The 15,789-nt window shown below is 44.5% G+C and overlaps 1 protein-coding gene across 1 annotated transcript; it reads right to left on the bottom strand.

The window, feature by feature from the left end:
* Window positions 1-12,377: 12,377 nt before the first annotated feature.
* On the bottom strand, window positions 12,378-15,302 carry LOC307162949 (uncharacterized protein). Its single transcript, XM_079878719.1, has 2 exons — window positions 15,032-15,302; window positions 12,378-14,805 (listed from the first exon to the last, which is right to left on the bottom strand). The coding sequence occupies exon 2, from the start codon at window positions 13,806-13,808 to the stop codon at window positions 12,864-12,866; it is 945 nt and encodes a 314-aa protein (XP_079734845.1). The 5' UTR covers window positions 13,809-14,805; window positions 15,032-15,302; the 3' UTR covers window positions 12,378-12,863.
* Between the last annotated feature and the right edge of the window lie 487 nt (window positions 15,303-15,789).

Below are 15,789 nucleotides of genomic sequence, written 5' to 3'. Positions count from 1 at the left end.
AGGCAGAGTGTCCGGACCTTCGTAGGGTGCACGTGCACCTTCGGCAGGGTACGCGCCCTTCCAAGAAGGTTACTAATGTTAAAGATGTGAAACATTATTTGAACACTGTTACCTTGGCAAGAGATGGGCTTTTAGTCGTACAACGTAACACACCACTGTCGACCACCACTGAGTGCATCGTCGTTCCTAGGTCAGTGTTGCATGGTTTGCTTATGTCGTTGCATATTAGGTTAGATCACCCCTCGGCACACCAGTTGAGACTTGTCATCGGCCGGTACTTCTATGCACTGGATTTGGAGGCTGCCGTCCAGCTTACCAGTAAGGGATGTCACCAATGTGCTTCACTGGCACAGTCCCCAGTGTTCGCAGTGGAGCAGTCCAGCTGCGATCCACCTGAGATGGTCGGGTCTACCTTTGTAGCTGACGTGCTTAAATGTGAACGTCAGCTCATCCTAGTTGTTTGTGAGTGTGTGACATCCTTCACAGCTGCATTGTTGATTGATGACGAACAGAAGGAAACGTTGCGGGATGGTATCATACGTATGTGTATTAGCCTTCGTCCGCTCGATGGCCCCTTTGCCGTAGTTAGAACAGACCCAGCACCAGGTTTCTCAGCACTGGCCAAGTACGCAATGCTTGCTCAACACAGGCTGGCCATTGAGGTAGGCGATGCTAAAAATATCAACAAAAATCCAGTGGTCGGAAAAGGCTATAGGGGAGCTACAGGGCGAGATTTTGCGTCTAGAACAGGGTTCACCAATCTCGGTCCTGGAGGGCCGCTGTCCTGCAGAGTTTAGCTCCAACCCCAATTAAACACACCTGAACCAGCTAATCAAGGTCTCACTAGGCATACTAGAAACTTTCAAATAGGTGTGTTGGAGCTGGTTGGAGCTAAACTCTGCAGGACAGCGGCCCTCCAGGACCGAGATTGGTGAACCCTGGTCTAGAACCACACTGCGGGGTCGTCACCCCCGTGTTGCTGTCGGTAGCTGTCGCTCAGTTAAATAGCCATGTCCGGTCTCGTGGCATGTCCGCTCGTGAAATGTTGTTGCAGCGTGATCAGTTCCTTCCCGAGCAATTACCAGTGCGTGACCGGGAACTTATTTCGATGCAGCATGCACAACGCCTCGCTAACCACCCCCATAGTGTTAAGGCGAAAACACCACGAGCACCCAGACCAGATATTAGCCCAGGCGACCTTGTTTACCTTTATAGTGACCGCAATAAGTCCCGAGCTCGAAGCCGAAGCTTATCTGATTGTTATAAAGTTGACTCTTTCCCAAGTGTCCTAGGTCAGTGTGAAGACGGTGCAGCGTCTGAGAGTGAAGAGGAGTGTGAAGAGGAGGGCAGAGTGCCACTTAGCGCTCCCTCAAGTGATCCAGATATCCCCTTGGCGATAGCGGAGCCTGCTTCACCCCCAGGGTCTGATGGCAGCGGACGCCAGGAGGATAGACACGTGTCCCCATCTTGTTTGGTGGAGGTTCCATGTCACGAGTTGGCCTCTCCATCAACTTTTCCAGTGCAGGTCCCACGGCGGTCTGCCCGTCGGCCTCCTGACAAGTTGAAAGATTATGAGCATCAGTAGATGGGCTGCCTTCGCCTGTATCCTTATTTTGGCTTAAAAGTATTTTCTTTGAGACGTTGCATTAGTGTTTTATGCAGCTCCGTGAGGTATTCTGTGTGTATTGCTGCACAAATGGTTCAGTCATCTTATCTTGTGTTGTCACATACCACCTTTTTGTTTCCCTGTTTGTGTGTTTCTCAAGCCGGAAAAGAGGGCGTAGGATCCGGAGGAAAACGGGTGGCGCCAGTATGTGCAGTGTAATGTGGATCATGACGTGTTCTGTGACGTTGAGCGCAAATGCGCAGACCCGGGCGGCGCATGCGCGTGGAGTTTTTTTGTGTTGTTGTTTAACCTCCATCGCCATTAAAGGCTTGACTAAACCAGTCTCTCGTGTCAGCGACTCTTTGTATCTTACTATACACTGGCGGAGTGTAGGTTCCGTGATCTGAGACCGCCCTGGCGGTTTATGTAGGACACAACCGTCATATTGTCCGTGCGGACTAAGACATGATGGCCCTTTAATAGGGGAAGAAAGATTCCCAAAGCGTTCTCGACCGCTTTCATCTCCAGACAGTTTATGTGTAGGCGTCGTTCTTGGCCTGTCCACAGGCCAAAAGATGGCCTGCCCTCATATAGGGCGCCCCAACCTGAGTTGGAAGCATCTGTCAAGACTACTTTCAGTTTCGAGATCGCCCCCAGATCCACACCTGACTGATACCAGTCGGTCGCCTTCCAGGGCCCGAGAGCTGCAACACAGTTCTGGGTCACCTTGAGGCGTGCATGGCCAGTGGTCCACGTGTGACGAGGGATGCGTGTCTTCAGCCAGTACTGAAGCGGGCGCATGCGAAGCAAGCCCAGCCGAAGCACCGCTGAGGCCGAAGCTATAAGGCCCAGCATCCTCTGAAATCTTTTGAGAGGAGTGACGCTGCCGCTTTGAAAGACGCTGCCTGGCGCTGTATACTCAGAGCGTGCTGTGACGTCAGCCGCGCTGTCATAGACACTGAGTCTAATTCTGTTCCCAGAAAAGAGATTCTCTGGCTGGGAGACAGCGAACTCTTGGTCCAGTTGACATTGAGACCTAGATTCTCTAGGTGGCTGAGCAGTAAAGCTCTGTGTGTTACCAATTCCGCCTCTGACTGCGCTAGAATTAGCCAGTCGTCTAAATAATTCAGCACTCGCATACCCCGTTGTCTCAGGGGAGCGAGCGCCACGTCCATGCACTTCGTGAATGTACGGGGTGCTAAAGACAGGCCGAACGGCATCTTTCAGATCCACTTCGTCTTCTCTGAACGGTCAGGAAGACTTGGGAGGCTCAGGTTTCAGCGCGATCTTGGGCCTGGGTCCCCGGGGTGGAGGAGGCCTGTGGCGGCTTGAGGAGCGCGATCGCTGATGAGAGTCTCTGGGCTGATGGCGCTGTGAAGCTGGCGGTGGGTGCGGTGGTGCTGTGTTCTGGCTGGAAGGCTGCTTTTTGGAGCGGCCTGTAGCGGAACTCGAGCGCCTGGGGATGAAGTGTCGCATTGCCTGCGACGTCATCTGCACTTCCGTGTAGCGCTCAGCAAATCCCTTGACGGACGGGCCGAAGAGACCCGCGGGCGAAACCGGCGCGTCAAGGAAAGTGGCTTTATCGGCGTCTTTCATGTCCGAAAGCGTGAGCCACAAGTGTCTCTCTGTGACAGCGAGAGAAGCCATCGACATCCCAATGGCCTGTGCAGCGGACTTAGTGGCTCGTAGCGCTAAGTCCGTGGCGCTTCTCAGATCCGTGAAGTTATTCGGATCTGGGCCCGTCTCATCCATAGACCGGAGGAGGTTGGCCTGGAAGACTTGCAGCATGGCCATTGAGTGAAGTGCCGAAGCGGCCTGACCGGCGGCAGCGTAAGCGCGGCCGATGAGAGCCGATGTAGTCCGGCAGGCTTTGGAAGGCAGGGCAGGTTTGGACCGCCAACCCGCGGAAGGCGGGCAGAGGTGTGTCACTACCACTTCCTCGACCGGAGGAATAGAGAGGTAGCCTTTTTCTCTTACGCTGTCGACAGACGAGAGCGTCGAAGAGACGGGTACGCAACCTTGCAGAATATGGCGCCTTCCAACATTTAGACAGCTCCTCGTGCAGCTCTGGCAGAAAAGGAGCGGGCCTCGAGAGAGGCGTCGGGCGGCGTCCAGGGAGGAAGCAGGGAGTCAAGCCTGTTAGGCGCGGGCTCTTCGGGCAGCGACCACTCGAGGCCGAGGTCCTCCACGGCCTTTGTAAGGAGGCGGAGAAGCTCAGCGTCGACGTTAGCCCGTAATCCACTGGACTCTTGTAAGGAAGGGGCGGGGTCCGGAGCGGAGACCGGCTACTCCTCACTTCCCAGAGGCGAGGAGAGAACAGCTGTCCTCCTCAGCGTCGTCTCCCTCGAACTCATCCATCACAACGGTGGCGGGCGCAGGGCGCTGGCCATCCGTGAGAGAGGAGGGAGACTCAACCGGCGAAGCACGGGGGGATATAGTCGGCGTGTCTTCGCGGGGAGAAACATCCTCCGTTGGTCTCTGCGAGCGGCACTTTTTACGGCGCGGTCCCGACGAGAAAAGTGGAGGGGAGGAGTCCACGTCAAGTGATGCCAGCCGAGCCCGCAGGGTTGACATAGTCATCATCTCGCACTCAGGGCAGCCACCCTGGGAGAGCGCGAGTTGAGCATGGTTTACACCCAGGAAGGAAGCGCACAGGATATGGCGGTCCCCGTCGCTGAGCTGGGCTCTGCACGAGCCACACTTGGAACGAGGCAGGATTCTGTTCAAAAGAACAGCATTTATTTGGAATAGAAAACTTTTGTAACATTATGAATGTCTTTAATGCCGTTTGATGCATCTGTGCTAGATGAAAGTATTATTTTTTTCCCAAAAAAAACTTTCTGACCCCAAACTTTTGAATGCTAGTGAATTGTCATGTTTTAACTCTCCCAGTTCAATAGGCCTGACACAAAGTTTCACAAGTGTTGCTTTATTGTATTGATTTTACATTTTATACATTTTATTGGGCAATTCTCTCAAATTTATTCTATGTATTTGTAATCACTGTATCACTGTTTAGCACAACATGCCATTTTGGCGAATCTCTTCTCATGGAGACCTGATTTCCCTTCACCAAGCTCTGGAACTGGACTTCTTATAGATTGAGTTGGAGCTAAGACAAGGATCTCTCTGTTTGCACCCATCAGCAATCCCATCCACCCATCCTTACCCATCGCATCAGTGGAGCAGCTGAAGTAGAGTCTGGAATATTAGCGTTCATAGACAAGAACTCAAGAAGATCTGTGACACGACACAATCTCAAAAGCCCTCCACTCCCTCAATGGCAGCTATCCTCCCCCTAGGTTGAACCTTGCACTGGGACAACACCACCATACGTGCAGAACAGAGGAAAGCCCATTCTCACTGCATCTTTCTCTTGGAAAAAGGATGTAGCTTTACCATCTTCAACGGAACTGGATTCACCAAAGGAAAAACTCATGACCAAAAGTCTGCACTGACACAGAAACTTAGGAGTGAACTTAGTTCTCTTTTCTTTTTCTTTTTTTCAAACTTTTTAAAGGACTGAAAAGTACGTCATAGTTGGAGTCATTTTGATTTGCGCTCATTCCAAAGGTCAGGATATTGGTTCTTATGAGATGGCCGGTTACATGCTTTAAACTCCTCCAAGAAATTGTTATTGGAAATGATGATTTCGCAATTATACTGCCTTGATTAATGCTTGATTTGCTTTAAAGTGATGTAACAATGCTTTTGCTTAAATAGATGTATGTAACCCAATTACTAATACTGCACAGAATATGTATTGTGTGATTTCACTATTATTAAGAAAACTATTTACTTACTTGCATGAAACATATGTATTGACTGATTTAGAGTAGAAAGCAATTATGTATTAGAAATAGTTTTTATGATAAATGGAAAATGTACTAGTTAAGGTATGTGTTACAGACGATTAAGAGGAGAAAGAAGAGAAAGAGAAGACGGAGGCGCCGTGAAAGGATACGCCGTAAGCAACTGAGGGCCGTGTTGAAGGAGTTGGCAGAACTCCATTTGATGACATCAGAAGAGAGTCTGGCATCTGCAGTGGACTGTCTACGTATAAAAGACTGAGAGAGAGACTGAATTGACAGAGACTGAATAACGCAGTGTCCCTCGACGCCTGATACCAGCTGATTGTACCTTAATAGAAACTTATTATTGTAACTTTACTATTGTACTTTTATATAACTTTTGTTAACTTTAATAAAACTTATTGTAACACCTGTGTGATACTTTATCAGTTCAGGGTAAGTAACAGGTATAAATGTTCCCTGAAAACTTCACCTAATCACTGACCCTCAGAAGATTTAGGTATCGCAGGAGGCAGGAAAACACACAGACCCGATATTTTAGGGAAAATTAGTTTATATATATGTATACGTATGTTTGTTGAGGAAACAGTAAAATAACAATGTATTAATACAAAAAAATGAATATCAGGTTCAAATTTCAAATAATTTTACCCTTTGAAAATCCGTAAATTGAGAAAGAAATGAATGGAAAAAAAACAGCTAAAGAACAAAACACATCACATTCAAATTTGAGAAATTTCCCCTTTAAAACACTGGTATAAATCCTCTGAATTTTTAGTTTTTTCTTTCCTTCCCTTTAATTGATAACTAAGAACGATTTTTCTACTTTTCCACAGGTTATATCAAAGTTACTGAATGCTAGACAATTCAAATGTGCAGGTAATACCTCACTCAAATGAAAAGAATCAACTGATTCAAATTTCACATATCAATGTCAGAACACATCACATGAACAGTGAATACAATTGAAATGTCCATACACTGCGAATGAGCTATGAAAGTCTCTATGGGAACGGAAGAGTCAGTAGAAAACGTTCTTTTTTCCCTAAAGCGCTCAGTTCATTCAGTGAGCAAGCGTTAGAATGTTCTGTCTGCTCAGTTGTGAAATATAACGCGTGAAAGAAAACTCAAGGGTGTATCCAACCAGTTTATCCAACGTGAATCCACGAGATTTCAGTCCATTCCGCTCTTTGGGTGGCCCGCCATCTGTTTCTCTCCTCGACTACGCAGTTCAGCGTCAGCGATTCAGTAACTCGAACACTGTTCAAAAAGCACAAAAAACCCGGCCTGCACATAACCGGACAGCAACTTAATTCACTCACATTAAATCATGACAACCTTGAAATGATTTTCAATTCAATATTGTACACTTAACAGATCACAAGATTAGTTGTTAACATCATACAAGTGATATTACGAACATAAATCATGCACAAAACAAAATACATTTACAGTAGCCTATTAGTCTATCTTCAAACAACAAAACATTATTCAATTTGAATATTGAACTCACCAATTCCTTTGTAAACAACTCAACAAATGTTGTTTCCTCCGTGTGACGCAGCTGATATAAACTATATGACGCAGCTGATATAAAGTTGATTTATACGATCTCAAAGTCTATAACTCGTTACAAAACTCACTTAAATCAGAAAATCTCGTTCAATATATGTTCCTAAACAATTCGGATTTAGGTTTTAACCAGTAACTTCTCATATTTTCTCTTTTCAGGGTTTCTCTGCGGAAAAACACATCTTTCTCCAAGTTCAACCAAATCTCCCTCTAACTGGTGGGCGGAGTTACCATCACTGAATCAACCTAATTGGTCAATCTACATCTGCAGTGCGATTTCATCATTTTCATTGGGTAAGTTTTTCTGCAATATGCCTTATATTCCATTTAATATAATTTGAATATTATTGCATTTAATAAAATCAAAACAATTTATTTGATCATATAAAGGAATTTTGTTTTTTTGATTTATTTAGTTTTCACTATGGCTGTTAAATTGGGCCCTATTTTGGCCCTGGGTTACACCCTCCCCCTTTTAACATGTGCAAGTCCCTTTGCACACCTTCACTGATTTCAAAATGGGGAGCTCTCAGATGCTCAACATGAGTAACATCTTGAAACGACTCTACTAATGCCAAATTAAGACCTTGGAGAAGGGACTGGACAATTGTTACGAGAGGATTTCCCAGTTCAGGGTAGGTCAGTATCTTTGGTTTTTCTCTTTGTCTTGAAGATCTCCTCACTTCATGCTCATGTTGTTCTGTTACAGGTTCAACTACAGCTCCCTTATTCAGCTCTTGCCCACTTGAATTTGCCTCTTGCAAAGGTTCTCCTTCACTCTGAGTTAATGAAACTCCTGACTCTCTTCGCACATCCAAAATGGGTGAACTGCTTGGTTCATTTACTTTTCCTTCCACAGGGTGGACTTCAGGCCTCACAGGTAAATTATGTCTTACAGCAGGTTCATTTTCAGGTAAGTCATTTGCAACCACATGGTCCCCCATTTGCAGATCATCAACAGCTGTGGACTCCTCAGGTAAGTAATTTTCAGTTCCTTGATTTACCAGCAGACTGGTGTCAGATGTAGCTTCCTTTGCATTGTTAGACGGTTCCACACACGATTGGTGGGATACAAGGGACTCGTCGACAGTGTCAAACATAGGTCTTAAACAATAGACCACATCCTCTTCATCAGAATCAGGGGAATCTGCCTCCCATTCAAAAGTGTCACCCACCGTCCTTCTCCGTGCTTTGCGCTTCCAAAGTGAATTTGGAGTTACATGATCATTCGTTTCAGAAGGAAGGTTTCCACAAGGGAGCAACAGATCTCTATGTAATGTTCGAATGGGTCCAGATTGGTTCTCAGGACGTACTTTAAAGACAGGTAGGTCACCACTTTGGCTCACCACTACATAAACTGCTCCCTCCCATTTGTCCGCAAGTTTGTTTTTTCCTCATATGCGCACATTCTTTACTAGAACTCTGTCTCCCTCTTTCAATTGTGATGCTGTTACACGTTGGTCATATCGAGTTTTATTTCGGTCTGCCATTTTCCTTGAATTCTCCATTGCTATTTTGAAACTTTCTTCAAGGTTAGATTTGAGGTTCTTCACGTATTGGGAGTGTGGCACTTCGTCTTTGTCCTTCAGAGGCAACCCAAAGGCTAAATCAACCGGGAGTCTAGGTTGACGTCCGAACATTAGTTCGTAGGGGCTAAAACCAGTGGTTTCATTCCGGGTGCAATTGTATGCGTGAACTAGCGGTCTCACAAACTCCTTCCAACGGCTTTTGTCTTTTGTTTCCAGAGTTCCAAGCATGTTTAAAAGTGTCCTATTAAATCTTTCAACAGGATTTCCTCTGGGATGGTACGGAGTTGTCCTGATCTTCCGTATTCCAGCGACCTCACACAGTTCCTTAATCAAGTGGGACTCAAAATCGGGTCCCTGGTCGCTGTGGAGACGTTCAGGATATCCATAATGACAAATCAGGTGCTCCCACAGACATTTTGCAACTGTCTTCGCTTTTTGATTCGGTGTTGGAATAGCTAGAGCATACTTCGTAAAATGATCTGTGATGACCAACACATCTTTTATGTTACTACGATCAGATTCTAAGGTAAGAAAGTCCATGCATACTAACTGCAAGGGTCGGGTAGTTGTAATGTTTACAAGCGGAGCAGCCTTGCCAGGTAAGGCTTTCCTCCTCATGCATCTACCACAGGTCTTGATTTTGTGCTCCACGTCAGTAGCCATTTTGGGCCAGAAAAATCTGCTCCGAACCATGTCTAGAGTGCGATCAATACCCATGTGACCAAGTTCATCATGCAGATTTCTGAGGACATCAGACTGAAGCTTCTCAGGTAAGACAAGTTGGTAAGCTGTCTTTTCACCTATTTGCCTCTTTCTATACAGAACACCACCATGAAATTCTAGACGTTCCCTCTCCCTAAGTAGGTATGGCAATCTGGGAAGTGCACTTCTTACTGCTGGGGGTGGATTCTCCCCAGTTTTGATTTGTTTGATGACCTCTCCGATGCAAGGATCAGCCAATTGCAAGCTCTGGATTTCAAGGTTGGTCAGATGTGGGATAAGTGGTAATCCTCCACAATGATCTTCATTCGCATAAGTGTCCGGTACTGCAGCTGAATGTATGGCCAATGAATTGATAAAGGCAGCAGGTAGGTCAGCATCACATGCAACCTGTTGAATGAGGCGACTATCACAAATGGCCTGTACCACTTCAGTGCCGATTTCACCATCAGAGCTTGACAGGTGCTTCTCAGCAAACTGGAGAATACGATATTGCTCCTTCTGCGAGGTAGCATCATTCAAGAGCCCTCCATGCGGCCGTCGGGACAACCCATCTGCGTCAATATTCTGCTTCCCAGACCGATACTGCAACTTAAAATCATAAGTTGATAGTGCAGCTAACCATCTATAACCTGTTGCATCAAGTCTGGCGGTGGTAAGCACATATGTTAGAGGGTTGCTATCTGTTACCACTGTAAATGGGCTGCCATAGAGGTAATCATGAAACTTTTCGACAACTGCCCATTTAAGGGCAAGGAACTCGAGTTTATGCGCGGGGTACCTCGATTCACTCTGTGAAAGTCCTCTGCTCGCATACGCAACCACTCGGAGCTGCTCCTCCTGCTCCTGATATAGGGCCGCACCTAACCCGGTAGCACTTGCATCAGTGTGCAGAATGTAAGGCAGTCTTGGGTTTGCAAACGCCAATACGGGAGCTTGAGTAAGTTCCTTAATGATTAGATCAAATGCCTCCTGGCAAGAGGTGGTCCACCTTCCACCGAAAGGCCCTTTTGGATTGTGATATCTGGCATCATTCTTTAGCTTCAAGTTTTTCCGGATTGGTGGATACCCTGAAGTCAATTCATTGAGGGGTCTGATCTTCTTGGAAAAGTCCTTAATAAATCGACGATAGTATCCAATGAACCCAAGGAATGATTTTAATTCCTTCAAGTTTTTTGGAATTGGCCAGGTTTTTACAGCAGCCACCTTGTCAGGATCCGTTTGGACCCCCTGGTCAGAGACTATATGACCCAAGTACTTTACGGAGGATTGTGCAAAAACACACTTCTCTGGGGCTAGTTTTAGACCATAGTCCTTTAGCCTGTTAAGAACGCTCATCAACCTTTCCTCATGCTCTTCCAAGTCCTTGGAGAAAACAATGATGTCATCAATGAATACAAGGACCTCTTTGAGATTTATGTCAGTCATGCATTTCTCCATTATCCGTTGAAAAGTACTTGGAGCATTTGTCACTCCCTGTGGCATGCGGTTAAATTCATAAAATCCCAAAGGACACACAAAGGCAGTCTTCGCTTTGTCCTTCTCCTCGACCTCTATTTGGTAGTATCCAGACTTTAGGTCGAGTACTGAGAACCACTTTGATCCAGTTAAAGCCATGAAGGTGTCCTCCAGTTTTGGTAACGCATATGCATCTCTTATTGTCTGCTGATTTAGCTTCCGGTAGTCTATGCATAGGCGAATATCTCCACTCTTTTTCCTAACCACGACAATTGGCGAAGAGAAAGGAGACTCTGACTCTCGGATAACTCCGACATCAAGTAGCTCTTGAAGATGTTTTTTAACAGCCTCCCTGTCTTCAGGATGTATCGGCCTGGGTCGATGTTTGAATGGAGTTTCATCTACCAGGTTGATTCGATGTTTAACCTTATCAGTACATCCAAAATCCAGAGAATGCATAGAAAAGACTTCGGGGATGCTCTCCAGCTTTTTGGTAATTCTGTCCCTCCACTCAGGTGAAACAGGTGAGTCACCAAAATTGAATTTAAGGCTGTCTGCTGTGATGGGTTCAGACACGCTCTTGCAGTTTGATTTCACTTTAGGAAGCACGGATTGGATGGCCATTAGTTCAGCTACAACGCACCGGGGAGGAATTGTGACATCATGGGCTGTAGGATTTGAAATTACCACAGGTAAGTGACAGCGGGATTTCTCGCCCAGCGTGACAACACAAGTCTTAACCATCAACCCTCCAGGCAGAGGGGAAACTGAAGGATGCTCAATTATTACCCACTTGTCTGAATGTGACTGTCTGACAGTGGCGGTACCGCAAATCACTGTGCTTTGGCCAGCTGGGATCACCTGTGGCTGTGTTACTGGCATTCGCACCAACCCAACATTCCCCTCTGTACTCTGCTCTTGGCGTAATTGCAAAACTTTCAACACTTGCTTGTAGCCAAATGAAGGAGAAAAGTAGCAGGTTTGCAGCGCACAGAATTCCTTGTACAACTCATCCAATGTATTTGTGCCAACTAAAACTGAAGGTTGAGAATTAGGGGAAAGATCAGGGACGATCAAAGCTAAGGTGGACACATCAATATCAACACCTACAAAGTCTTTCGGGAAGGTAATTGTTACTTCCACGTAGCCCAGGTAAGGAACACTTTGTCCGTTCGCACTCTCAACTTCCAATAAGTTGTTTAAAGATTGAATATGCTGGTCTGACAAGTTCTCATTATAAAAGGAGTGAGAAATAGTAGTAACTTGTGACCCTGTGTCAAGCAAGCAATTGCATTTCTTTCCTGCAATATTTATCTGAGCTGTGCACTTTGTCCCAATTAACCCTTTGGGTAAAAGAGGACGATGCAACTTGGATTGTGGTTGAGCCATCAACATTTGTGAATGTTTGGGACGAGCCTGGTAATTGTCAGTCCCTGTTTGTCCCACAACAGGAACTGTGCCTAGTTTAACTGAGGGAAGTTCAACTCCCACTCTCTTTGGCGTTTTTCAAATTGCCTCCTCTTTTCTGATACTAGTGTGGGATTGGGTTCATTTGGACAAGAGGTGGCAATATGCCCATCCTCCCCACATTTGAAACAATAGCCTGGTCTGGGTCTGGCAACTGAGTGCCTGCCTGTGGTCTTACATTCATCTTTGGCCTGCTCAGTGTTTTTTTTGTTTGACGCCTTAGAGACACTTGACTTGGGGTTAAGCTTGTCCTTCTTTTGGTTTGATACCAGAGTGGTAAGCTGACTTCGAAGCTCAGCTATCTGACTGGTCAGTTGGGTGGTAACGGAATTAAGTTGGGCTATTTCATCTGTTGGTGGGAGGGTCTGGGATTGTATTGCAGCGCGCTGTTTGAAAGTTCCTAAATACTGCTTCATCCGTGCGCTCTTGGAAGCATGTTTGTCCTCCTCAGTCCGTAGCATGGTCATAAATTCTGCAAAATGTTGGTGGAGAGCATTTCTTTTGCTCGAGCTGTAATTCCAGGATCAATGAGTTATCCCAGCATCCTCTACAGAACTGTTTTAGAAGATGTTTATTTACTTCAGAACTGAGGATTCCACCCCTTCGTGCAGCTGTTTGCAGTGCCGTGTACAAACGTTGGAGGTACACAGATGGCTTTTCACCAAGATTCTGGAAAACATTCATGAATCTTGCAAATAATTAATCACCATCTTCCACTGTAGCAAAAGCAGAATCAAGTAATTGAATGTAGTCGCTGGGTGAAGCCATAGGATCAGCTGACCTGACAACATCAGCGGCTGGTGGAAGAAGGCTTTCACAAATCCTCCGTATTCGATGGAAGTCAGAAACCGTTGGGTCTCGGAAGAGCAATTCAGCGCCAGAGCGCCACGTTTCATAATCGACTTCATTAGGAGGGCGAGGAGTTCGCCCAGAGAAGGTTCGGAGCCTTGAGGGTGAACTTCCATGAGCAACCAGGTCATTGGTACGCACAATGTGTTCTACGACGACTCTCTGGACTTCAGGAGGGTTCAGATCACAAGCAGAAAGTAAGGGAGTTGCAGGGCTCACTGAAACTGGCTTTGAAGGAACAGAGTAAATTGGTGCATCAGCTGTTGTTACTGGAGGCTGAGTAAGAAGATTGAGGTTAGCCATTGGATGAACAACACTTTCAGCCGATGTAGCGTCATGAGGCTCATTTACGACTAACTCAGGATTCTGTGTTGGGTCTACAGCTTCGCTAATATGAGATAGCATTTCCTTGAGAATTCCTGCAAAATCTTCTCCACTGCGTGTTGCTAAAGTTTTCAAATCTTTGAGGTAAGTCAGAGTCACATCTTTTCCCATTTTTTGAGTGTAAACGTTTGGCAGAGCTGTTACATGGTAGGAAACATCAGGATTATCTCTCGCCTGTTGAACATATGGCAACAGTGGCTGGAGGTTTCTCACAGCCAGGCCAGAAGTGTACTCCACAATCAAAGACTTCTGTGACTCTGTGGTAGGGTCAGGAATTGAAATAATTCTGGTAATTGATCCATATTGCTTCACAAAGTCTAATATTTCCTCATCTACCTCAGTTTCTGTTATACCACTAACTAGAATCGCGTTAGGGATTTTGATGCCTTTTTCCTCTATAATTTCCATCATTTTTCTGAAATGTATTTTTCTGTCTTAAACAGCTCTTGATACTTTGTAATATGATTTGAATGTGAACCTTAGTGTTTTTTTCTGCCTCCTGGCTGCTGGCTCGCCAATTTTATGTAACACCTGTGTGATACTTTATCAGTTTAGGGTAAGTAACAGGTATAAATGTTCCCTGAAAACTTCACCTAATCACTGACCCTCAGAAGATTTAGGTATCGCAGGAGGCAGGAAAACACACAGACCCGATATTTTAGGGAAAATTAGTTTATATATATGTATACGTATGTTTGTTGAGGAAACAGTAAAATAACAATGTATTAATACAAAAAAATGAATATCAGGTTCAAATTTCAAATAATTTTACCCTTTGAAAATCCGTAAATTGAGAAAGAAATGAATGGAAAAAAAACAGCTAAAGAACAAAACACATCACATTCAAATTTGAGAAATTTCCCCTTTAAAACACTGGTATAAATCCTCTGAATTTTTAGTTTTTTCTTTCCTTCCCTTTAATTGATAACTAAGAACTATTTTTCTACTTTTCCACAGGTTATATCAAAGTTACTGAATGCTAGACAATTCAAATGTGCAGGTAATACCTCACTCAAATGAAAAGAATCAACTGATTCAAATTTCACATATCAATGTCAGAACACATCACATGAACAGTGAATACAATTGAAATGTCCATACACTGCGAATGAGCTATGAAAGTCTCTATGGGAACGGAAGAGTCAGTAGAAAACGTTCTTTTTTCCCTAAAGCGCTCAGTTCATTCAGTGAGCAAGCGTTAGAATGTTCTGTCTGCTCAGTTGTGAAATATAACTCGTGAAAGAAAACTCAAGGGTGTATCCAACCAGTTTATCCAACGTGAATCCACGAGATTTCAGTCCATTCCGCTCTTTGGGTGGCCCGCCATCTGTTTCTCTCCTCGACTACGCAGTTCAGCGTCAGCGATTCAGTAACTCGAACACTGTTCAAAAAGCACAAAAAACCCGGCCTGCACATAACCGGACAGCAACTTAATTCACTCACATTAAATCATGACAACCTTGAAATGATTTTCAATTCAATATTGTACACTTAACAGATCACAAGATTAGTTGTTAACATCATACAAGTGATATTACGAACATAAATCATGCACAAAACAAAATACATTTACAGTAGCCTATTAGTCTATCTTCAAACAACAAAACATTATTCAATTTGAATATTGAACTCACCAATTCCTTTGTAAACAACTCAACAAATGTTGTTCCCTCCGTGTGACGCAGCTGATATAAACTATATGACGCAGCTGATATAAAGTTGATTTATACGATCTCAAAGTCTATAACTCGTTACAAAACTCACTTAAATCAGAAAATCTCGTTCAATATATGTTCCTAAACAATTCGGATTTAGGTTTTAACCAGTAACTTCTCATATTTTCTCTTTTCAGGGTTTCTCTGCGGAAAAACACATCTTTCTCCAAGTTCAACCAAATCTCCCTCTAACTGGTGGGCGGAGTTACCATCACTGAATCAACCTAATTGGTCAATCTACATCTGCAGTGCGATTTCATCATTTTCATTGGGTAAGTTTTTCTGCAATATGCCTTATATTCCATTTAATATAATTTGAATATTATTGCATTTAATAAAATCAAAACAATTTATTTGATCATCTAAGGAATTTTGTTTTTTTGATTTATTTAGTTTTCACTATGGCTGTTAAATTGGGCCCTATTTTGGCCCTGGGTTACATTATATTATATTATTGGCAAGACATTGTCTACCAGAGTGGTAATTGAAAAGCCTAAAGCAGGAACTGACCACAGGGAAGTCTGCTGAACAGTTTGTAAGTATCTTTTGAATGCTTATAGTATTGTCCAGGTTCGACTTTCCTTACCTACCTGAGAATAATAAATAAATAGGTAGAAGGTGTAAAGATTAAAGGACACACCATAAAACAAAATTATGCATTTATTTCAGTTCTTAAA

The sequence above is a fragment of the Squalius cephalus genome (genome assembly GCF_949319135.1).
Source record: "Squalius cephalus genome assembly, chromosome: 8".
NCBI classification, from domain to species: Eukaryota; Metazoa; Chordata; class Actinopteri; order Cypriniformes; family Leuciscidae; genus Squalius; species Squalius cephalus.
Note: the sequence above shows the minus strand (reverse complement) of the source record. Positions and strands in the feature narration are given on the sequence as shown.

Coding starts and splice junctions, on each gene's coding strand:
- LOC307162949 (XM_079878719.1), bottom strand. CDS start 13,808: ATGATGGAAATTATAGAGGAAAAAGGCATCAAAATCCCTAACGCGATT.